This window comes from Moschus berezovskii, chromosome 4, assembly GCF_049115385.1.
Source record: "Moschus berezovskii isolate FMDL1 chromosome 4, NW_MosBer_1.0, whole genome shotgun sequence".
Taxonomy (NCBI): domain Eukaryota; kingdom Metazoa; phylum Chordata; class Mammalia; order Artiodactyla; family Moschidae; genus Moschus; species Moschus berezovskii.
Window position 1 is genome coordinate 78,997,769 of NC_142463.1, and position 26,391 is coordinate 79,024,159.

The window sequence follows — 26,391 nt, forward strand, 5'->3', positions numbered from 1 at the left end:
GGACGACAGAGAATGAGATGGCTGGATGGCATCACCGACTCTGTGGACATGAGTTTGAGTGTACTCCGGGAGTTGGTGATGGACAGGGAGGCCTGGCGTGCTGTGATTCATGGGGTCGCGGAGAGTCGGACACGACTGAGCGACTGAACTGAACTGAACTGAACTGAGGCCTTATAGACCAAGTGTATCCAAAACTAAACTTTACCTTTCCCCCACCAAACCTGTTCTTTATTTCTATTTTTTTCCAGTCATTATTTACCTAGCCTGAGAGTTGTCCTAGAGTCTTCCTGTAGCCTGTACATCCAATCACTAAGACTCTGTGACTGTTTTCTAATACTTCTTGATTCTGTCCTTGTCTGTCTCTACTAACATTTCCCCATTTCATGACTTCTTTGTTTCTCAAGTAATCTTTTCCTCCTAATTGATGGGTTTTTTTTGTTTTTTACCATCACCCAAAATTCAGCCTCTACTTATTCACCACTCTGGGCTATCTAAAAATAAATCTAATCATGTCAGTTTCCTGCCATCCAGAGTCCTCCCTCCCTCTCCCTCCAGCCACTTTCCTTAGAGTATGATATGTGTTGTATATTTTCAATAAATATTTCTAAATATTTATTTAAATGAGTATTACTGAAATATAATTGGCATATCAAACCCATATTTTCATAGGTCCTGCTTAAGGTAAAGTAGTTGGTATTCAATTTTTTAAAGTGAGGTATTTTAAAAAATCAAGTAACTAATAGTTCAGGTAGGTAAAAATCATGAGAAGGATAGAGAAATAAGTGATGTTTTAGGAACACTGATCTGCAGAATAAAGCTCAGAATGATTAGCTTGATATGGACCTTCCATAATACAGCAACCACTCTGGACTTATTTTTGCTGCTCCAACACTTCACACTCTGAATTTCTACAACTGATCTGCTTATAGAGGCTATTTGATGCATCTGTGCATTTATTCATTCTCTTTCTCTTTTTTATGGAGAAGGAAATGGCAACTCATTCCAGTCTTCTTGCCTGGAAAATCCCATGGACAGAGCAGCATGGCGGGCTGCAGTCCATGGGGTTGCAAAGAATCGAACACAACTTAGTAACTAAACTGTAGCAATAGCAGCTCTTTTTTTAGGGTATTTTTGTAATTATAGATTGTAAAGGCAATATCACGATGGGAAAAAAAATGATTCTAAGGTTTTTTCAAAAGCTCTCCTCTGCAATCCCCAGGAATTGCACTTTTACCTTAAGGTCTAAGAGTGGGCTCTAAACATGTATTTTGTAAAATATTATAGGAATTAAACTTGTGTTGTTTCTTTTTGTTCAGTGGCCCTCAGATTCACAAGAGCTTAATTCTAAGGAACTTTCAGCTGGCTCACAATTTGTAGGCCTCATGGCAGTTCTCACAGCATGTTTTTCAAGTGGCTTTGCTGGAGTTTACTTTGAGAAAATCTTAAAAGAAACCAAACAATCAGTGTGGATAAGAAACATTCAACTTGGTAAGTTTTAAATGTTTTCTAACATTAATTTTAAAGTGAATATATTGTTATATTTAAAGATTTCTATGTATCTTTAATTAAATAAACCTTTTATAAAAGGTGCTAGTTGCTGCAAATAAAATTTTAGAAAGAACATTTCACATCCCTTTTGGTTCCTTTTTTATTGTGGAATACTTTGATTAGTTGTGACTTTATTTAGAAATTTGCTTTACCCTGCACTCTTTGCATACGTTACCAGAGACTTCCCCCTAAAGAGGTGACTCCTGTAATATAACCATTTCTTTATTCATAGTTTAGGATTGCTGCAGGAAATCTTAGTTCCAGTAGTCATAAGTCATAAGTCTACCATAAGCTCCATGGTAGAAGTAAGGGATTCAGCAGTGAACAAGACACATTTCCTGCTCTCACTGAGTTGACTTTTCCCTAACGGTGAGACTTCAGTAACCTGATGTTGCCTGTGGCTGACTGTTTCTTTTCTTTTTGGATATTACTTACCATACATCCAAAATTTCTAAAGAAAAATGCCGTACCACATACCTGAGTTATTATATCTGCATATATGAATGTGAATATATGAAAATGTAGATCTAGCAATAGGAAGATACAATGAAATATACAAAAGTGCACATTTTACAAATATTTGAATGGGATATCCATACAGTCCTGTAATGTATAGACTCTATTTTTTCAGTGCTCCAAAGCTGGTAATCTGTTCTGTTTTACATTCCCATGTCTTTTTCTTAGTCATAATATAGTACTGAGTATATTTTTTCTAAGTTTATATAATTATACAACTAAAATTTTTAATCAAATTTTATCAAAATGGAAAAGTTAAGTTTAAAATTATTTGTAATGTTAATGGAAAAATATCTCTCCTGACAAACCAAAGGACATATAACATAGACTTTACTTTTTTTTTAAGGTTTCTTTGGGAGTATATTTGGATTAATGGGTGTATATGTTTATGATGGAGAACTGGTGTCAAAGAATGGGTTTTTTCAGGGATATAACCGACTGACCTGGATAGTAGTTGTTCTTCAGGTAAAGCATTTAAATTCTTGTATTTATGCTAATAAAGTTTATTGTAACATAGAAAATCAAAATAGCTATGATGTACTGATAGGAGGAAAAAGGGCTTCTCCTGTTCATACTCTCATTATATATAGTTTATTCAGGGAAGTTAAAATAGGACTGATCTAATCACTGCGGATGCTGATTGTAGCCATGAAATTAAAAGACACTTACTCCTTGGAAGGAAAGTTATGACCAACCTAGATAGTATATTAAAAAACAGAGACATTACTTTGCCAACGAAGGTCCATCTAGTCAAGGCTATGGTTTTTCCAGTGGTCATGTATGGATGTGAGAGTTGGACTGTGAAGAAAGCTGATCACCGAAGAATTGATGCTTTTGAACTGTGGTGCTGGAGAGGACTCTTGAGAGTCCCTTGAACTGCAAGGAGATCCAACCAGTCCATTCTAAAGGAGATCGATCCTGGGTGTTCATTGGAAGGACTGATGCTAAAGCTGAAACTCCAATACTTTGGCCACCTCATGCGAAGAGTTGACTCACTGGAAAAGACTGATGCTGGGAAGGATTGGGGGCGGGAGAAGGGGACGACAGAGAATGAGATGGCTGGATGGCATCACCAACTCGATGGACATGAGTTTGAGTGAACTCCGGGAGTTGGTGATGGACAGGAAGGCCTGGCGTGCTGTGATTCATAGGGTCACAAAGAGTCGGTCATGACTGAGCGACTGAACTGAACTGAACTGAAATGCCATAGTGTGAACTTTATGGTATTTAAATTCAACATAATGAAAATGCAAGATTAAGAATAAAAGAGTTGAAGCTGAGGACAAATACAACTTTTATTTTTTCTACAGTTCTAATCATTTCACAGGACATATAAAGTCAGTTCATCCAGGCTCAAGAAGTAGATTTAGATATTTAAATCTGTAACAGTTTAAGAGTTTAATATTTGTTACATATTGGAGTATTCCTATCAAGTAACCTCAGTTTATAACTTGTAATTATTCAAGGGTTGAGTAATTTCATCTTCAGAAAATACTTATTAAGTACTCTGGAGGAAACAAAAATGAAGATACAAGTCGCTGCCTTCACAAAGCCTTTCTCTAGAGATATTTGAAGCTGAAAGTCCCTTAGGGAAAATGGGTGAGAAGGTAGCAAAGGATAACTGTGTTTTGAAAGCAGGAAGGATACTTCTATTTTTAAGATAAGAGAAAAGAAGACAGGGATAAGTGAAAATTCAGAGAAAATTTGAGAAAGATTTTATGATGGCCTTTATCCTGTTGAGGAGGAAAGCCCTCTTTCCCTAAGAAGGGACTGCAGACTTGAGAAGAATTTAAAAGGTTTGGTACAGTTGGTATGAGGGAGAAAATAGAAGAATGAGAGCACTGCCAAGAAATAATAGGACTCAAACATCTATTTATACTGAGCTCATTGGCATAATTTGTGACTTTCTCTCTTAAAGCTTTTACCATTTGAAGAGGTACAATGAAAGTGGGTAACTCAGATTTGGGAGTTGATACGTAGAGTTTGGTGAAGTGAAGTGAAAGTCACTTAGTCGTGTCTGATTCTTTACGACCCCATGGACTGTGCCCACCAGACTTCTCTGTCCATGGAATTCTCCAGGCAAGAATACTAGAGTGGGTTGCCATTCCCTTCTCCAGTTTTTGGTAGAAAACAAAATTATGAGATATGGTAAAACCATTATTTAAGTAGCCACAATTTGGAATTTGAGAGGGATTTGGCAGAAAGTTCTTTCTACCCTCTTAAAGAGAATGATCAAAGTGCTTCAGGAAGAGTACTCTGACAGCAGTTTGAAAGGTAGATTAAAATGGGAATAAACTCGAGGAAGAAAGCCAAGTTAGGCAATTAAAAGGCTAGTTAAATATCAAGTTACATTTTATTTTTAATCAAAAATAAAAATATTTCACTAATCAGAGTATTCAGTCTTCCCACGTTTGTCTGAAGAAGTGATGTTTAATTACTAAATTGGATGAGGATAGATATTTTATTCATAATATGGTCAAACTCCATTATAACAAACTGCAGATTCTGCTGGTAGTTATTTTATCTAATACCTTTTGAAATAGAGAGTCTATTGAACAAAACCTAGATGCTCATATGTTAGGAAATGTTTAATAAAAATCACTTATTTAATGGGATTAGATTATAGGACAAAAAAGTATTTTGAAAAGCCGTTTTATATGTGTCTATTTTTAATAATAATCTTTTAAACTTCTGCAGGCATTGGGAGGTCTTGTAATAGCTGCTGTTATTAAGTATGCAGATAACATTTTGAAAGGATTTGCAACCTCTTTGTCCATAATATTATCAACACTGATATCTTATTTTTGGCTACAAGATTTTGTACCAACCAGGTAATGTATTCTTTTCTATTTCTTTAGATCTTATTTAGAAAAATGAGTCCTTCATATGATCTGATCTGAAAAATTTTGTTCTATTACAGCTTTTAAAGAAATATAGTAAGATTCATTTAACTATCTTTTTAAAAGGGTTTCAAACTAAATGCATGAAAGAAAGTCTAACACTCGACAGATTTTTATACAGTTTGGCTGGCCAGAATTTCCCCAGTAGATCTGAATGGGGGTCTTTCCCCCAAAGTTAAAAGTCATATTTTTAAAAATTATTAAGTCATATAAAGTCATTTTAGGAATTTATATAGCTTAAGCCAGGAAAGGAGGTAACATTCTTGAAGAAGATAATTTGTTTATAAGATAATTTGAGTCACCTTTGAAAAGGTGGCTCATGAGAAAGTTCTTTAGGGAGAAAAATTATCTAGAGAATTGCAAAGGAATGATGGGTAAAGCAGGAGACCCAGGACTGTAGTGTCATGGATACCAAGAGAGAAGAGAGGGTGAGGAAGAAAAAGTATAACATAAAGTTCTATTTGATCTACAGTTGTTAACTTGTAATCCCGGGGTAACGAGATTATATTTTAATGGATTCTAGGATACCATCCGTAGTTTGCTGTAATTTCACTCCCTGTTCATCTTCTCATTTTCTAAACTGGAGTACTGTCTTCATTCGTCTTTGGGCATATATCTGCACTGACTTCCTTGGTGATCTTTATTCTCATGACTTTAAATACTGTTTATAGGCTGATGACTTCAAATTTAAATTTGAACTCCAGGCCTTTATATATACTTGTCTACTTGTCTATTTTCTCTTCAGTGTCTACTAGATAACTCATTCCCCATCTCTGTCAGGGTTCTCAATTTGTTGTACATACCTTCATTGTTCAATCGCTTAGGCCTTTTAACTTAGGAACACAATTTATCCTTCTTTGAAGGCAAGTCTATAGATCTGGACATAGATAGTTTCATAAGAGAAAGTTAAAATGTATGAAAATTTTTTATTAGTGAAGGTCATCAGCTTCTCTTAACTGTCCTCTCACATGTCATTCTAACACAGAGACAAATCCTATTAACTCTTCCTTTTTAATATTGTCAGAATCTGACCATTTCTCACAACCTCTAATGCTGTCACCATGATCCAAGTCACCCTCATTTATCATCTAGATTAAGGAAATAGGCTCCTGACTTGCCTCCTTGCTTCTTCACCTTTGTCTCTGAATTTTCCCCATTCAGTAACCAGAATGATTCTTTTCAATGTAAATCAGTGTACTCAGGAACCTTCTGATTGTTTCCCTTGTCACTCAATAGTTGTCACCATCAGTGGCCTATTTGGTTTGGCTTTTAGCTATCTTTCTATCCTCATCTGACATTACTTACCTCTTGTTTACCTTTTATTTTTCTTTTAACCTTTTTGCTATGGGCTTTGATTTGCCCTTTATTCTTCTTGGAATACTCATCCCCTACATATTCACATAGCATACTCTCTCATGTCTTCCGATCTTAGCTCCAATATCCCTTTATCAAGAGATCTCTAAAAAAAGAGCAACCCCTCTTTCAACCTTCTTTCCTTCTGTCTTTCAAAATCTTCTCACCATCTGATAAGTAAGCAAGGCCAGAACTTGGCATATAATAGATACTCGGATTGTTGAATAAATGTTTAAGATCTTAAAATTTTAAGAGTTAGTAAAAGTCATTTGTGTTAGTGAGAGTAAGATAGGATTATGGGTGGAATATGGTAGTAGAAAAATGTAATATGCTTGTTATATCTCTATGTTGAACATTTATCGTTTGGTTCTTCTCTAGAAACTTGAACTACAATAGGACTGGGACATGCATGTTGAAATCTGTAATTTTTCTGAGGCATGAATTTAAAAGTGTTACTGTTTTTATCTTGGTTTGGGAATGAATTACTTACTAGTGAGACTAATAATTAGCACCTCTATCTTAATGATGTTTTATTCCCTACCTGAACTGTGGTGTTGGAGAAGACTCTTGAGAGTCCCTTGTACTGCAAAGAGATCCAACCAGTCCGTTCTAAAGGAGATCAATCCTGGGTGTTCATTGGAAGGACTGATGCTAAAGCTGAAACTCCAATACTTTGGCCACCTCATGCGACGAGTTGACTCACTGGAAAAGACTCTGATGCTAGGAAAGGTTGGGGGCGGGAGGAGACGGGGACGACAGAGAATGAGATGGCTGGATGGCATCACCGACTCTGTGGACATGAGTTTGAGTGTACTCCGGGAGTTGGTGATGGACAGGGAGGCCTGACGTGCTGTGATTCATGGGGTTGCGCAGAGTCGGACACGACTGAGCGACTGAACTGAACTGAACTGAACTGAAACTACCTAAGGGCTTCCCAGGCAGCTCAGCAATAAAGAACCTGCCTGCAGTGTTGGAGACACGTGTTCAACCCCTGGGTTGGAAGATCCCTTGGAGAAGGAAATGGCAGCTCTCTCCAGTCTCCTTGCCTGGGAAGTCCCTTAAATAGAGGACCCTGGCGGGCTACAGTCCACAGGGTCTCCAAAGAGTCAGACACGACTTCATGACTGAATACAACATTAAATTCCCTACCTATTAAATGGGGGAAATTACATGCTTTAATATTATTTGAGAATGTTTAGTACTTGTAGATTTTTAAGGGTAACTTAAAAAGGCATACCTTAAAAAAAATAAAACCTCATATAAGGCCAAGGTGATAACTTTAAATCTTTGAATCATTCAGGGAATAAAATAAGCAAATGAACAAGTAAACAAGCAGAGGAACAAAAGAGTAGGAGGTTTTTTAGTAAGGTACATACTTGCATGTGTAAATCCATGTTTCTGAGGGAGCATGTGGGGTATGTTGGGATGAAGATAAAAGGAGAAAAGACAATGATACTGTTATTATTGAATGAATGAATGTTTTGAGAATATGCAGATGGAAGAGACAGGTTATTTTTCCTAAAATAGATAGCTAAGCCCTCCATCTTTATGTATTTTTACTTTTGTGGAAAACTTCGATTATCCAATAAATGCAAAGATCTGTATTCTGAATGTAAGAATATATTTTCCTCTGTTATCCCCATTTCACCTACTGAAACAGTTTTTTGGTTTCTCAGTACTACCCTTGACCCCTGTACCTGCCTTTCTGATTGTTCCTTTGGTAACCTGTCAGTTTTCACTCACTTTCTTATCGATCTTATCTACTGTCATGTCTTGCCTGTCCTCTCTATGAAGATGAGTCCCCACTTCACCTTAACTCTAAATTCCTATTTTCAGCTGGCTGCTGGACATCTCTACTGATGTCATATCACCAGTATTCCCTTCCCTGTTTTTAGGTGCTCATTATTTTGCTTGTTGGTGTTACCATCCTTATATTTAGACTTGCTTATTCTTTTATTAAAAATTTGTTTCCACTATGTCTCTGTCAGTGTACTAGAAGATCCTAGAGAAATAGGAATGCATGAATAAGATATGCTTTTCTATCTTCAAGGAGGTCTTAGTGATCGGAGAAACAGACATGAGAATAAATTATGACTATGATCAATGCAGCAATGGAAGTATATACACAATCTATTAGAAAGAGGGGGTGCAAGTCCTTTAAGTATTAAATTCTGGTAGCTTCTTCCTTAAAATTTTTTTCTCTCAGAACCATCTAAAAATAGCTGTATTGGGAAAGCAGGTGTTTTCTGATAGTAATAGATATTCTAGTAGATCCTGTTAGAGATATCATAGAATGGATTCCTAGAAAGGTGGATCAGACAGCTTTCCAACTGAGCATGTGATTTTATACAATTCCAGGTTTATGGAAAGCTAGGAAAAGCTCATTATGATTGACCAAGAAAGTGCTCAGTCACAGTCTAAGTAGTTAACCAAATATTCCTGTGGTAGTAATTTTCTTCAGGATACATTATAGGAAGTTTTATGTTCTCTTAATTGTATACATATACTTGTATTCAAGGCTTTTGAAAAGTTGCCCATCTGCAGCAAGTCAACACTAGACTAATCATAACAGGTAGTGACTAAGCTCCCTATATATGCTAGGTTCTTAGGAATGTAATGATGAGTGAGGAACACATGGTTGAACAGAGGAGCAGAATGTAAATATCCTATTATTTACCATAGTGTGATAAAGTGTTACCATAGAGTAACTTTGCTTAGGGAAGTTAGTCGTATAGACTTTAGACCTTAGTTGTAATCAATAAGCAGTTTTCTTGGGAGGGACATTGCAGGCAGAGGAATAACATCTACAAAGAGTGTCCTGAAAGGCATGTTGTGTTTCCTAAATGGAGTGGCTGAATTATAGATGGGGTTGGGTGGAGTGTGGGAGATAAGACTGGAAGGACTATATTATGAAGGGCCTTTAAATCATAACTGTTAATAAAATTTTAAAAACAAGACTAATTCATATCCCTGTAACAGCACTTCAAAGAATATACATGTTAAAAGTTAAGATTGATATTCTAGTTTATATTCAGTTTAAGTTCTAGTACCAGTTTCTATTCATTTCTAGTTTATAGTAAGGTATATTATATATAGATATATATGGATAGATAAAGAAGAAACCAAGTCTTCTTACACTTAATCTAATTTCCTTTTTTAAAGTGAAGTGAAAGTTGCTCAATCGTGTCCAACTCTTTGTGACCCCAAGGACTATACAGTCCATGGAATTCTCTAGGCCAGAATACTGGAGTGGGTAGCCTTTCCCTTCTCCAGGGGATCTTCCCAACCCAGGGATCGAACCCAGGTTTCCTGCATTGCAGACAGATTCTTTACTAGCTGAGCCACAAGGGAAGCCCTCCTTTTTTAAAGCATCCTATAAAAACTGATCTTCCCTGTAGCTCAGACGGTCAAGAATCTGCTTGCAATGCAGGAGACCTGACTTGGGAAGATCCTCCAGAGAAGGGAATGGCAGTCCACTCCAGTATTCTTGCCTGGAGAATATCACGGACAGAGGAGCCTGGCGGGCTTCAGTCTGTGGGGTTGCAAATGGTCAGACATGAATGAGCAACTAACACTGCTACTATAAAAATTAGTCCTGAGTTTTATTTATTACTACCTTTGATTTTAAACTGAACTTTACTTTGATTTGAAAAGAGTGCAGTTTCCCCTGTATATTTCCAAATTTTGTTAAAAAATTGAAATCTGTTAGTCTTCAATGTATTATAGGCAAAAGGCATACTAAAATGTATATAAAACTTTATATACACATACATGTCTAACTGAATAACTTTGCTGTATACCCAAAACTAACAAAACATTATAAATTAACTACAGTTTTTAAAAATGGTTTTAAAAAAATGAAACACAACATTTTATCCATACTTGTTTTGGGAGACTACAGTATAGCACAGTGGATGGAAGCACAGGTTTGGCTCTAGAGTCAGAATCCCATTTTCTGCTTCAAGCTGTGGGACTTTAAGACATTTATTTAAATTCTCTAAACCTGTTTCTTCATATAGTAACAAATGAGGGCAATGCTAGTCCTTCTTCATAAGGTGGTTTTGAGAACTAAATGAGATAATGCATGTGTAACACCTAGCTGAATATCTGGAACCTAGTCACCACTTAGTATTTGTTAGCCATGTTACTGAAACACTTTTTCCAAAATTATATAATTATATTTGTATTTTATAGTAAAGAAATATAATTTGTATTGTTTTTAATCTGATTTTCTCTTTTTCATTTTTTCTTCACCTATTTAGTGTCTTTTTCCTTGGAGCCATCCTTGTAATAACAGCTACTTTCCTATATGGTTATGATCCCAAACCTGCAGGAAATCCCACTAAAGCATAGTGGTAATTTATCTGGTTTTTCACAATGGTGCACTGGGAATCTCAACATTAATGCTGCACAGAGGACTTCAACAGATTCTAAGAGAGAATCATCATGCTGAATCTGATCATGATGTTCAAATGGTTTGAAAATATAAAAGTTTAAGGATAAAATATACATATATGTAACAAAATGCCTATTGCATCTAAAAATAAAAACTTGAAAGTATTTCCAGGGATTAGAGGAAATTTAAAAATCTGAGTTTCTAAAAAGATATTATGTTTTTGATTGCTGCAGAAATATCCTATGCACTCTTTGAAACAGCACACAGCAAGTGTCAGACATCAATTTTGCAAATTATATATATTTAATTTTATTAAATGTTTTTTCTTATTCTTTCTGTACAGATATATCAAATAACATGGATATTCAAAGTTTGAACATTATAATTATCTATAAAGCTGTGAAGAAATAGTATGATTTGAAAAACATTTTCACATATCTCACATGTTTATATTTATACAAAAGATTACTAAACAGAGGATTGCTGTATGTTGCAAATGTTCAAATGCATAAAAGTTGATCAAGTAATTTTCTGGGTCTGATTTGTCAGAGAATAAAATTCATATTTAAATTTAATATAAAGAAATATACACATCTGTTTCTCCATTTAAACTTTAAGATCTTTTTAGTGCTTTGAAACTGCTAAATGCAATCCATTTGTTCCTGTGCTAGATAGTAGCCAGTAACTTTTATTTACATTAATGGAGTTTTGTCCTTTATCTCTTAATTATATTTCTTTTCTGTAAATTGGATAAATCCTTAATATTACTTTAAATTTCTCTCTGTGTTAATTTCCATTAAAGTTTTAAAATGTAATTTAAAGGAGTTAAATACTCGTTTAATAATTTAAAATAATAATTATTATCTAATGTCTCCATTTGGAGAATTTTAAACTATCAAAGCATATACTCTACACGACTAGAGCGTTTTTAGATGACAATTTTATTCACTGATCTATAACTGATGACAAAACAACCAAATATATAATAGTATAGACATGAATAGATTAAGACCAGAATGACTTAGACATTCCAGATTGCCATGATATATTTTAAATGGCGCTATAACTATAAATTCAGAGTGTTCAGAAGAACTTTCTAGGCCTCTCATAAACCCACCATTCCTAGGAATATTCTCATCAAATGTCTGAGAGAGGCAGCCAAATTCTGAACTCCCTCTTTGTGACTTTACAAAAGCTGCCAAGAAAGAGCCACAACTTTGCTTTACAGTAGTGGTTTATTTTCCATTTCGTTTACATTTGATTAGCACTGGAGTTGAGATTGCAAATCACATGAGTTATGGTTCAGGGAGAGAAAATATGGCAGAAATGATCAAATGAATTGGTGGGTACAATTACTTTCTAAAATTGAAATAGGGGTTTAATTTATTGTTGACTAGAGACAGAATTATCTATTGTGTATAGAAGTATTGTACTTTATTTTTTCCTTCATGCATTATGTATTTTTAAAAGTCTCCTGTTCTAATTGTATAAAAACTGTAAAAAATAAATATTTTTATATAATTCTAATGGATTTTGTTAAAATTTGGCTGAAAATACTATGTTACAATCTGTTGGCTAGTCTCAGCTAATTAGGACTGGCTGTGTTACTTTGCTGAGGCAAACCTAGCCTCAACAAGACACAGGTCTAATATATACCATACAGAGTTTTTTAAAATGCTTAAAATTACAAAGTATTTTTACATTAATTTGCTGGTAATTCCAAATTGGCACCAAGCAAACTTTCTGGACCTCTGACTTACATTTTTCAGTGACTACTTTTTAGAGTATTTATTAAATAACTTTACTACAATTTGAGAATGGTGTTTTTAGACTATAACAACATTCAGATTTACATTTACTACTTAATGCTAGGAGAAATCTAAAGCCTGTAATGCAGAGAATTCAAGACTATATATAAAGATTTATGTTCAGCTTATACTGAAGTATTGGGTACTTATGTATTAATCTGGTATGCATTCATCATTAATTGTGAATTCAAGTTTAGTCTCTCCCAATTTTAACACTTCAAAAAATGATACAAGCAAATTATTGGACATCATACATGTTAGTTATAGTAGTAATATATTTTCAGGTGTCCAAAAATAACACAATTTTCAAGATTCCCTCCAAAGTTTATAAAATGTAGTCAAGAGTTCGGAGAATGGGCAAAATAGTCTAAAGTATATTCTCAAAGCAAACTTTTATTAGACAAGCATAATTTATATTTTGCTTTTCTAGTAGGTTGCAATAGAGAATTGGTTGTATAGTCTATAGTTTTTGATTCATAAGGAAGTAACCATGTTTGGAACAGTGCACCCGTGTCCTAGATCGCATCATATGTACCCATAATGCCATTTTCTCTGTGTGTGGTGTGTGTTTTGATGACCTCCAAAAGCCTTATTATGTCAACCTTCTATAATGATGATTCCTTGTTTATTTAAATTCTTATACTTGTTAAAGTTTACATTTATCTCTTAACAACTTTGTTCATTTTAAAGAAACGTGCTAACCCATAGGAGAAGAGTGCCCGTTGATAGTTCTACAAAACTTTAAAACTATGGTATTTTGTAAGAAAAGTTTGAAATGCAACATATAGATGTAATCAACACAGTAATATTACCAATTCTTCAAATAGTGATTTTTAGAGAAGTCGTAGACTACTTTTACATTGGAAAATGTAGTTTAGACATGCAAAACTTGAATGTTTACATCAATTTATATTGAATGTCATAGTTTCATAGAAGGAAAGGTGATTTGATATTTAAACTAGATTCCAAGGAGACAGAATCTGAGTGGAAACTAATTGACTTTGTGCTTAGCAGACCTAGTGTAATAAGACTAAGAATTGATCAACTTTTTTTACATATCAGATTATTAAACTTTAACATGTCATTGTATAGTCACTCATCTGAGTTTTATATTTAAAAACAGGGTTAGGCATCACTCATTTTATTTACACACTCTGAACTGAACTGAACTGTTATAGTAATTACATGTGAATGTATGCTCGACATGATGAAAAGTTTATAAAAGTTATTTATGCTATATTGAAAGTCATCTTAAGAATCTCCCAGATATGTAGCATATTTCAGGACCAAAGAAAAAGCACCTTTATCAAAATCTGGTCCTGTGTGCCTTGCTTTACCAAATACCTGGCTTTTCTTGAGGATATTACTATAATTCACAATTTTGGACACATAGGCAAAATTAGGATGTTTTAAGAATAACTATAATTCAGTGTTTTCATTGTTTCAACATTTGCTATTTAAATTCATTAACAATATTGAAATAGGTACATTGTACAAATATTAGTAAATAGAACTTATTTAAAGAAATTATGGTACCATTGCTCCATCATTGAACTTTTGAAACTTTAACAATTGTATGTAACTCTCATTTTGATTTTTTTATTTCTTATTATAAGATATAATTTACTGTGATTTTTAAAATATTTTTTAAATGATTTGGATTCCGAATTTGTCATTATATGTATTTCTTTTGTTTAGAAAGATTCTTTGGGGTTTGGGGTTGTGATTTGTATATTTAAATTTTTTATGGACATAATTCAAAGGAATGTATAAATTGGTCTTTTGTTTAAATGACTTTTTAATTGATAAATTTCTCTTTGTCATCTTTTGGTATCCAGTTATTTTCTGTCCTCTAGATTTCTGAAAATAGATTATTTTCATAACTATGTAAATCTTTTCCTGTATTTCCTTGTTTTCCTGTTCAACTATGTCTGAGTTAACCATGAATTAGTCTTTCCATGTATCAAAAATGACTCCCTGAGACCTTTCCTACCTCTCTGGTTACGTTTATCATGTATGTGATCTTCCTTTTTACTATGCTTTAGCGTGAAAGACTGAATTTTATTTAAACTAGTTAGAATTTCTCTACCTGTATGATTATATCAATCTAAAACTTTTTGCTTTAAACAAATTATCTCTTTTGATAGCATCAAAGTTAAGAGATTTCAGTAATTGGTATATATTTTCTTCATAATTTATTTTTTTGGCTATGTTGCATGGCTTGCAGGATCTTAGTTCCCCAACCAGGGATCAAACCTATGGCCCTGCAATGGAAGTGTGGAGTCCTAACTATATGAGAAGCACCAACTGAAAATCTTTATATTTGTGTTAGAATACTTCTGTTGAAAGTACATCAAAATTCTTGAATCCTGTGCTATGCAAATATGCTTCATAATCTAAATCTTATAGATACCACTGCTATTCGGCAGATTCAGATAGTGACCAGTATTAGTAATCATAATTGTCTTTCTTACTGTTCTTAAAGAGAATTTTTTTCAAAGCAGGATTGATTACCTACACATTCTAGAAAAGAAAATATCAGAGGAAATAACTGTTCTCAAATGCCAAAGATTTGAAATTCTACTATTGTAGAGCGTCTTGGTGACTATAAATTCAGAGGTTTCCCAAATTCACCTAGGTTCAGTAATTAACTGGAAAGACAGAACTTATTGAAAGCTGTTATACTCACATTATAGTTATTCCAGAGAAAGGATACAAATTAGAACCAGACAAAGAAGAGAACATTGGACAGAGATAAGGAGGGGTCTAAATTCCAGTCATCCTTTCCAATTGTCCACTCCCGGTGAAGCCTTGGACAATGTTGTATATATACTCCTAGCTAAAATCTGTGATACTCCATGCAGAGTACTGCGAACTGGGAAAATTCACCCGTGCTTTGGTTTTCATATTTTTACCAAAGTTTTATTATTTGGCATGCTTGATTGATTCTTTGATCACATAGTTGAACTCACTCTCCAGCCCTGATCCTCCCTGGAGAACTAGCAGACCTCAGACACCAGGGTCTAATGTTAGCATAAATTAGCTCGTGTAATTTGGGGAGCCCAAAATGAATAACAAAGGCACTTCTCCTACTGGGACCTCCTGAGGATGTAGGCCAGAACTTTTTTTGGGTAAGACCAAATTCCTTATCATTTGTCACTAACAGACATTTTTCTGAATTGATGAGAATGACACAAGCAATTGCAATTGTTTATAGAGACTTGTTCATGCTGCATGCTAAGTTGCTTCAGTCATGTCCGACTCTTGCAACCCCATGGACTGTAGCCTACCAGGCTCCTCTGTCTGTGAGATTCTCCAGGCAAGAATACTGGAATGGGTTGCTATGCCCTCCAAGGGTTCCTCCCAACCTAGCAATCGAACCTGTGTCTCTTATGTCTCCTGCAGTGGTAGGTGGGTTCTTTACCACGAGCTCCACCTGCAAAGCCCATAAAGACTTCTACACATTGTCATTTTTAATTTCAGAAATTTTGTCAGATGCTTCTGAACATAGAACTGAAGGGTAGAAAAACAATCAGATACAGTACTAAGTAGCACTTAGTACTTAGTATTTAGTTTTCAGTTCTGATATTTAATGACAATTTTATTAAATGTTGGGATAATTAAAAGACATTTAAAAATTTATGAATTTAACCTATGCTGTATAATTTTGTACAAAGTATGTATATAATTTTATTTATGTATTTATTTTGAGGATCTAATTGGCTTTTTTGGCAATTCATGAATTGAACAGCATCCCATCTAGCAATTAGAAGGGTGTTTCCTGAGCTAATTTTAAATTACCATTAGCCATCACTACTCTGAGGAAGAGTTCATAGAATAAAATTGGTATCAATTGCTAGGATGGCTCATAATAGACCTTCACTGTTAACTGATAGCTTCACATTTTCAGTCATCCTTTATTGGTGGTAAGTATCAAAACTCCATTAGATCTAACCAGGTTTTTTCATTTATGCATTTATTTATGTTTACTTATTTAGGGTCTTTGGTATGTTAAAATAACTTCTTTAAATAAACAGTAATGATTTTCCTTTGAAAACGGTTTACCTGAGATATACACTTTCATCCTTTTTTTAAAGATTTAAAAGAATAATGAATGCTGTTACAGTGTTTTGGGGGTAATCATCTGAAATTGCACTCTTGTTAAGATGTACTTTAAACACAGAGTATTTAAAAGGTTTAATTAAATGTGTTAAATCAGACTTCACATATATTTTAAACAAAATCTGTGGATGTGGGTTTTTGTGTTTGCTGTTTCTTAAAAGACATTGTATATACAAAAACACAATTTCTAATAATTGGGGATTTAAGTTTTCTCCTTAGGCTGAAGTTTTATTATGTTTCATTTTACTTTATTCTGCTTGGATAGTAAATACAGCCATTAAAAATTACACTAAGTGCTTTTTTCTAATATATGCAAGGTGCTTCAGTAGGTTTTAAATATAACAACAGTAGAGTAATGTTTCTTGGGTGATGATAGGATTACAGAAAATCAGGTGAGTTTAGCTTCATTTTTGTGACTTTTAAAATACTGCTATGAATTCTAAAATTTTAAAATCTGAAGCTTACTTTGAATGTTTTATATATACATATGTGTGTGTGTGTGTGTGTGTGTGTGTGTGTATGTATATATATACACAAGCTTCCCTAAGAATCTGCCGGCCAATGCAAGAGAAGTAGGTGCGAACCCTGGGTTGGGAAAATCCCCTGGAGAGAAAAATGGCAACCCACTCCAGTATACTTGCCTGAAGAATCCCATGGACAGAAGAGCTTGGTAGGCTGCAGTCCATGGGGTCACAAAAGAGTTGGACATAACTTACTGACTAAACAACAACTATATATATAAAATGCCCCAAATTTCCATTACTTTGTATCCTTTACCTTTTTGTTGTTCATCAGTCACTACTAAGTCATGTCCAACTCTGCAACCCGATGGACTGCAGCACACCAGGCTTTTCTGTCCTTCACCATCTCCTGGAGTTTGCTCAAATTCATGTCCATTGAGTCAGTGATGTTGATGCTATCTAACCATCTCATCCTCTGCCGCTCTCTTCTTTTGCCTTCAATCTTTCCCAGCACTGGGTCACAAAGAGTCAGACATGACTGAGCGACTTCACTTTTCCCAGCATCAGGGTCTTTTCCAATGAGTTGGTTTTTCGCATCAGGTGGCCAAAGTATAGAAGTTTCAGCATCAGTCCTTCCAGTGAATGTTCATGGTTGATTTCCTTTAGAATTGACTAGTTTGATCTCCTTTCTGTCCAAGGGACTCTCAAGAGTCTTCAGCACCACAGTTCAAAAGCATCAATTCTTCGGCACTCAGCCTTCTTTATGGTCCAACTCTGACATCCATACGTGACTACTGGAAAAACCACAGCTTTGACTATACGGGCTTTTGTCAAAAAAGTGATGTCTTTGCTGTTTAATATGCTGTCTAGGTTTGTCATAGCCTTTCTTCAAAAGAGGAAGTGAATTTTAATTTCATGGCTGCATCACCAGCCGCAGTGATTTTGGAGCCCGGGAATATAAAATATGTCACTGCTTCCACTTTTTAACCTTTTATTTGCCGTGAAGTGATGGCACCGGATGCCATGATCTTAGTTTTCTGAATGTTGAGTTTTAAGCCAGATTTTTCACTCTCCTCTTTCACTTTCATCAAGAGGCTCTTTAGTTTCTCTTTGCTTTCTGTCATTAGAGTGGTATCAACTGCATATCTGAGGTTGTTGATATTTCTCCAGGCAATCTTGATTCCAGTTTGTGATTCATCCAGCACAGCATTTCACATGATGTACTCTGCATGTAAGTTAAATAAGTAGGGTGACAATATACAGCCTTGTCTTACTCCTTTCCCAATTTTGAGCCAGTCTGTTGTTCCATATAAGGTTCTAACTGTTGCTTCTTAACTAGCATACAGGTTTCTCAGGAGGCAGATAAGGCGGTCTGATATTCCCATCTCTTTAGGAATTTTCCACAATTTGTTGTGATCCACAGTCAAAGGCTTTCATGCTTTCACTAGTCAGTGAAGCAGAAGTTTTTGTGGATTTTCTTGCTTTCTTTGATCCAGTGGATGTTGACAATTTTATATCTCATTTCTCTGCCTTTTCTAAAGCTAACTTGTACATCTGAAAGTTCTCACTTCACATACTGCTGAATCCTAGCTTGAAGGATTTTGAGTATAACCTTTTAGCATGTGAAATGAGTGCAAATGTACAGTAGTTGAGCATTCTTTGGCATTGTGCTTCTTAGGGATTGGCATAAAAACTGATCTTTTCCAGTCCGGTGGTCACTGCTATTTTCCAAATTTGCTGACATATTGAGTACAGCACTTTCACAGCATCATGTTTTAGGATTTTAAATAGCTCAACTGGAATTTGATCACCTCCACTAGGTTTTGAACCCGGGTCTCCTGCACTGCAGGCAAATTCTTTACCATCTGAGCCATCAGTGAAGCCTTGGGTTATCTTTAGGCACTCACAAAGTAAGCATTGTTAAAGACCTTTTTGTTTCTTTTCTATTTAAGTTTTCATCAGCTTCTCATTTTAAAAAAATGTTTGAGTGTATAAAAGTTGAAATAATGGTATACCCATTTGCCTTCCACCTGAACTCAACAATTATTAACATTTTGCACGCTAGCTTTATCAGGACACTTTACTCCTAAAATAAGGACATTTTTTCTAATTAAATTCAATCCCATTGTCACACTTTAGAAAATTTAAATTGATTGTACCATCTGTATTCATATTCAGATATTTCCAGTTGTCTCAAAAATGAACTTTTATAGGGTTTTTCTTGTTGTGATCTATTCAATTAAGGTTCATACTTTCTATTTGATTGTCTCTTTTAGCCTGGAAGAGACTTCCTCATCAGACTACCCTGATGACTTTTTTTCCCTGTTGTGACTTTTTGAAGAATCTTAAGTTACTTGACATTATCCTTGATCTGTCTATATACTTGATTTGTTTTATTTGTACTTCCTTTGAACTGGAGTCTATAGGTTTGATTAAATTCAGGTTAAATGTATTTCGAAAGAGCATTTCATGGATTATCTTAAAGGTTTTATATCAGAAGACACGGAATTCTAGATTATCTCATTATTGATGATAATTGTTCAGTTAAGATTATGACTAACAGATCTTTCCATTGTAAAGGTCATTTTTCTCCCTTTAGTAATAGTATTCTTTAGGGTAATATTTTAGTACCGTGAAAATGTTCTTTTTTCTAACAGCCTTTTATTTAATGTCTCTAGTATCAACTGATGATCTTAATTGAATCGCTTATCACATTGAGGTGCAAAATGATGGTTTAAAATTTTTAATTTTCTAATTTTCTTTTACGTTTATTAGTTTGTTCTCTATTTTAAAAAGACTATTTTTCCTCCTTCCTTTTTCCCAAAGTCCTCTCTCTCTTTTTTTCAAGAATCAATGTTTTTTGTTCTTCAGTGTATTATAGTCAGTTACATCATAGTTCTTTTTGATGTTCCTATTGTGAGCCAGTAGCCAGTGTAAGTCACTGCAAACTAGCTTCTGTATCTTTTAGACATGACCGCATTAGTCTTTGAATTCTTCCTTTCTTCAGGTATAACAACATGTCCCAGACGTGCCTTGTACTCATCATGTTCCAAACCTGGGGAATATTAGCAATTTCTTTAAGAAGCCCTATCTATTCCTTTTCAGGGGAAATGAAATTTTAACTCCTATTTGCTTCTGGGCCATATTTCAGTGGGCATAGCTAGGAAATAACATTTTTAAGAATTCATAAATTCAAATTTATGTTTACAATTAAAATTAAGTATTACAGGCTTTTTTATTATTTTGTATTTTCCTCTCTTTTCTCTTGCAGTGAAAATATTGCTTTTGAGTAAAAATGCACTTGCTTGTGCTGTATGCTGTGCTTAGTTATTCAGTTGTGTCCGACTCTTTGCGACCCCATGGACTCTAGACGTCCAGGTTCCTCTGTCCTTGGGCTTCTCCAGACAAGAATACTGGAGTGGGTAGCCATTCCCTTCACCAGGGGAATCTTCCTGACCCAGGAATTGAACCGGGGTCCCTTGCATTGCAGACAGATTCTTTACCAGCTGAGCTACCAGGGAAGCCCATAATTGCTTATATGTATTACTTACAGCTTATGTTTTAGCACTACAATAGCAGTATTACTAATGGTAAATATATAGAATAAAATTTAAGATCTCTGCAATTCTCTGTCCTTAGAATAATAGCCCACTAAGAAAATGTAGTCAGAGCACAGTGTTCAAAGTTTAATGGAAATTACTCTTTTCTCCACATAGTTATGTTATCAGTGTGATATTAAGTAATTTCATTTGTTTTTGTTTGTATTCAATTTTGTATTTATTTAAAATTTTTATGGTTTTTGAACGTGAAGCATTTACATGGCTCAAAGTTAAACTACACAAAAAGTACACTCAGAATAACCTAGCTGTCATGCCTATGCTTCTACTCCATTCCTAACCACCTCTTACAGGTAATTATTTTCATTAGTTGCTAGTTTATCTTTCCTGTGTTTCTTTTAAAAAAATAAATGAGTGTATATATTGCTGTATTTACTGTTTCTTTCACTATGTGGACTGTTCCTTGCTTTTAAAATTTCTTTTTATCTTTAGAACATAAAAGGTTTTTATGTTCTAATGGTTTACGTTTATACTGATAGCATTTTATGTAATGCTGTAAAAGACCCCTTTTTGCTTTTCCAAGCTTCTACTATCATTTGTCATCCTATGTATTTATTTTTTTGGCCACACCACAGAACATGTGAGATCTTACTTCCCCAGCCAGGGATGGAACTCGAGCCCCCTGCAATGGAAGGTGGAGACTTAACTACCAGAGCACCAGGGCAGACCCTTTGCCATTTTAGATGATGTACTTTGACTCCCATCTAATTGCCTTTGTGACAGCCAACAAACTTATTCTACTCCTTTCTCTCATCTTTCCATGTTTATTTAGTTGCCTTATTTCTCTTTGAAATTTTTAGAACATAAAACATTTACACACTATTTTCTCATCCTAGTTTGTGTATTTGTTATAAAATTCAATATATTTTAGTATACTAATATACTTTATAAATATTTAATACTCTTCAATACTTTAGCCAAAGGCTCCCCAATCAACTTTTTGAAACTGGATGAAGCTTTTCTAGTTAGGTACTCAAGGAGGGCTTGTAAGTACAATATTCCTCAAGTTCTAGCATGTTTAAACTTTCTAGAGCCTAGACACTTCAAGTACAGCTTTACATACTATAAAATCTTTGGCTCACACTATGTTTCCTTCAGTTTTTTTTTTAATGTTGCTCCATTGTTGTGTTGTTTGGTGTTATTTTCAATAAGTCTGGCGCCACTTGATTTTTTTTCTCCTTTGGAAAAAATGCTTTTGTTTGTTGTTGTTGTTTTCCTGGAGGGCCAGGTAATTTTTTCCATGTCATTTTCTGATCCTTATTTTCTCTGTTTTTCTTCATAGCTGATTTTATTCCTCTCCTCCATGTTTCTTACCTTCATGTTTTTAGAAACCCTGTAATTTAGGTTTCACATTTTGGATGATTTTATTTTTTCAGTATATTGCCTGAGTTTGCTCAAGTCTCATCTTCCTATTGAATTTTTAACTCAGTTCTTTCACATCTGCAATGTGAAAGATTCTCTATTTAATGATATTTAATTCATATTGGAGTGATATACATAGTTTTCCTCTGTTTCATATTTTCTAGATGGTAGTATTTTCTATTAACTGAAAAGTTGTCGTTTTCTGTTTTTTTTAAAAAGACTAGGCTTTTATGGTGTGGGGCTTTGGTGGCTTTTTCTGTTCTTGATGAAACGGGTAGGATTTTCTTAAGTCAGCAAGAACTGGTAGTTTTACAGAAGTGAGGTGACTGTTTAATAGTTAAGGAGGCCCTCTTCTGTTCACATGGCAAAATGCAATTTCTTTAATAAAGGGCACATTTAGGGGGTTGGAGAAGGAAATTGCAACCCACTCCAGTATTCTTGCCTAGAGAATCCCTTGGACGGAGGAGCCTGGTACTCTACAGTTCATGGGGTCGCAAAGAGTCGGACACGACTGAGCAACTTCACTTTCACTTTAGGGGGTTGGATTCTGTAACACAATCTTGTTTCTTTAGAAATATTTAGTTGCAGCCACTTGCTGTTCTTTACCAGGGATTTCTCTCATGAAAGGTTCTAAGGAACTTTCCAAACATAGGTTTTTGCCTGTTTTCAAGTCTGATTCTTAACTTTCTCATTAATTTTGGGAACTTTAATATCCTTTCAAATCATTCCTTTTTGCTTATGTTAGCTAACACTACTTTCTGTTGACTATCACCAGAGAACCCTAACTGACATGTCAACCTCTCAATATAAAGTCTGAATCTTAATGACCCAAATCACATATAAAGCCACAAGAATTATATATTCACAGTAAGTCTGTTAGAACAAGACTCATCTCTCATGTTTACTGTTGCAGCTCTTCTAGCACACTGGGACATTCTGGACATTCAGTGTGTGTTAAATTTTTATTACCTTATTTTTTTTACAACAGTACTACTTTTGTGTTTGTTTTACAGCCTGTCCTCCAGTATAATTAAGCTCTATGCAGACAAATACCATGCCATTCATCGATGTATCTCCAGTGTCTAGTAAAACAGTGACAAACAGAGGTACTCACATATTTTTTGAATGACTGAATCAGTTCTTAGGATGATAAAACTGGTACAACTGGATGAAGGGTGATTTTAATAAAGAGTAACCACACAAAACATGGTCTTACCAGGCTTCTTCATTCATCCAAAACAAGCTCCTGGGTATTTAAATTATGAAATCTATCTCATCTTACTTTCTCTAAAGTTTCAAGTCAATTTCCATAACAGAACATTTTAAAACAAATGTTGAGTTTACTTATCGTAGGAACACAAAACTTGAAATAGCAGGCTAAAATGCCTTTCTTCTTCCTTCCATGGAAATTGATCTGTTTTCCATTTCTAGTCAGTTATTGAAATAGAAAGGAAAATTCAATCAAATTTAGTTTTTAACATTTTAAAATAATTTTAAGCTTACAGAAAAGTTGCAATAATAGTACCAAGAACACACATTCCCTTTACCCTATGTATTAGTTATCTATAGCAGTGAACCAAAGCTGTGTACCAAATTACCCCAAGGTTTAGTGGCTTAAAACTATTATTTTTTTATCTTACAGTTTCTGAGAGTCAGGAAACTGGGAGTGGCTAAGCTGGGTGGTCCTAGCTCAGGGTTTCCTGAAGTCACAGTCAGGATGTTGGCAGGGGTTCTTATTGTTCTGTCACTCAGTCGTGTCTGACTCTTTGTGATCCCATGGACTGCAGCAAGCCAGGCTTCCCTGTCCTTCACAGTCTCCTGGAGCTTGCTCAAATTCATATCCTTTGAGGCAGTAATGCCATCCAGCCATCTCATCTTCTGCCACCCCGTTTGCCTCCTGTCCTTAATCTTTCCCAGCATCAGGGTCTTTTCCAAGGAGTCAGCTCTTCGAATCAGGTGGCTAAGGTGCTGCAGTTGCAGCATCAGCATCAGTCCTTAATGGATATTTAGGGTTGATTTCCTTTAGGACTGACTGGCAGGGGCTGCTCTCAGCCAAGGCCTTGATCAGGACTGGAGGGCTGGCTCCAACATGACTCACGAATCTGTTGATAGGGGGCCTCGGTTCCTGGACACCAGGATGTCCCTACAGGCTGCTTAAGTGTCTTCATGACATGGCAGCTGGTTTCCACTAAACTTGGGTTCTGAGTGAATGAAAAAGAGACCTAGCAGGAAGATCAGAGAAGGCAATGGCAAGCCACTCCAGTACTCTTGCCTAGAAAATCCCATGGATGGAGGAGCCTGGTAGGCTGCAGTCCGTGGGGTCGCTAAGGGTCGGACACGGCTGAGCGACTTCACTTTCACTTTTCACTTTCTCACATTGGAGAAGGAAATGGCAGCCTGCTCCGGTGTTCTTGCCTGGAGAATCCCAGGGACAGGGGAGCCTGGTGGGCTTCCGTCCATGGGGTCACACAGAGTCGGACACGACTGAAGTGACTTAGCAGCAGCAGCAGCAGGAAGATGCAGAGCCTTTTATAACCTAAGTCATTACTTTGCCGACCAAGGTCCGTCTAGTCAAAGCTATGGTTTTTCCAGTAGTCATGTGTGGATGTGAGAATTGGACCATAAAGTTGAGCACGGAAGAATTGATGCTTTTGAAACTGTGGTGTTGGAGAAGACTCTTGAGATTCCCTTGGACTGCAGGGAGATCAAGCCAGTCAATGGTAACAGAAACTCCTAGGCATACCTCCTTACCCTTGTGGCTCACCTGGTAAAGAATCTGCCTGCAATGTGGGAGACCTTGGTTCGATCCCTGGGTTGGGAGGATCCCCTGGAGAAGGGAACGATTTCCCACTGCAGTATTCTGGCCTGGTGAATTCCTTGGACTGTAGAGTCTATGGGGTGGCAAAGAGTTGGACACGATCAGCAACATACATGTTCAGTTCAGTCTCTAGTCGTGTCCGACCCTTTGCGATCCCATGAATCACAGCACGCCAGGCCTCCCTGTCCATCACCAACTCCCGGAATTCACTCAAACCCACGTCCATCGAGTCGGTGATGTCATCCAGCCATCTCATTCTCTGTCGTCCCCTTCTCCCGCCCCCCAATCCCTCCCAGCATCAGAGTCTAGTATTGGAGTTTCAGTTTCAGCATCAGTAGTTCCAAATGAACACCCAGGACTGATCTCCTTTAGAATGGACTGGTTGGAACTCCTTGCAGTCCAAGGGACTCTCAAGAGTCTTCACCAGCACCATAGTTCAAAAGCATCAATTCTTCGGCGATCGGCTCTCTTCACAGTCCAACTCTCACATCCACACATGACCACGGAAAAAACCATAGCCTTGACTAGACAGACCTTGGTTGGCAAATAATGTCTCTGCTTTTTAATATACTATCTAGGTTGATCATAACTTTCCTTCCAAGAAGTAAGAATCTTTTAATTTCATGGCTGCAATCAGCATCTGCAGAGATTTTGGAGCCCAAAAAAATAAAGTCTGACACTGTTTCCACTGTTTCCCCATCTATTTCCCATGAAGTGATGGGACCAGATGTCATGATCTTTGTTTTCTGAATGCTGAGCTTCAAGCCAACCTTTTCACTCTCCTCTTTCACTTTCATCAAGAGGCTTTTGAGTTCCTCTTCACTTTCTGCCATAAGGGTGGTGTCATCTGCATATCTGAGGTGATTGATATTTCTCCCGGCAATCTTGATTCCAGCTTGTGCTTCTTCCAGCCCAGCATTCCTCATGATGTACTCTGCATAGAAGTTAAATAAACAGGATGACAATATACAACCTTGATGTACTCCTTTTCCCAACTGGAACCAGTCTGTTGTTCCATGTCCAGTTCTAACTGTTGCTGCCTGACCTGCATACAGGGTTCTCAAGAGGCAGGTCAGGTGGTCTGATATTCCCATCTCTTTCAGAATTTTCCACCGTTTATTGTGATCCTCATGTTAGTTCCTAACTATTTAAGCGTAGGTAGCATGCATCACCGGGCTTCCCAGGTGGCGCTAGTGGTAAAGAACCAGCCTAACACTGCACAAGACAGAAGAGACCCAGGATCGATCAATGGATCCGGAAGATTCCCTGAAGGCATGACAGCCCACCTCAGTATTCTTGCCTGGAGAATCCCAAGGACAGAGGAGCCTGGGGGACGACAGTCCATAGGGTCTCAAAGAGCCAGACACGACTAAAGCGGCTTAGCACGCACACACGCAGCATAGCATGCATCACATTCCCTCACTCGTTAAGACTTCGGTGTATATTTCTTAAGGAAAAGGATATTCTTTTATTTAACACAGTACAGTCAT

The 26,391-nt window shown here is 36.0% G+C and overlaps 1 protein-coding gene across 3 annotated transcripts in view; it reads left to right on the forward strand.

Annotated features, from left to right (window-relative positions):
- The window catches only part of SLC35A3 (solute carrier family 35 member A3), a 45,039-nt gene extending 30,695 nt beyond the window's left edge, over window positions 1–14,344 (forward strand). For all 3 annotated transcript variants that reach the window (XM_055403253.2, XM_055403254.2, XM_055403255.2), the window contains exons 5-8: window positions 1,317–1,488; window positions 2,411–2,529; window positions 4,762–4,895; window positions 10,580–14,344. In XM_055403253.2, the coding sequence (XP_055259228.2) occupies window positions 1,317–1,488; window positions 2,411–2,529; window positions 4,762–4,895; window positions 10,580–10,670 (516 nt within the window). In that variant the 3' untranslated portion in view covers window positions 10,671–14,344. The remainder of the gene's footprint in view (window positions 1–1,316; window positions 1,489–2,410; window positions 2,530–4,761; window positions 4,896–10,579) is intronic.
- Window positions 14,345–26,391: the final 12,047 nt, after the last annotated feature.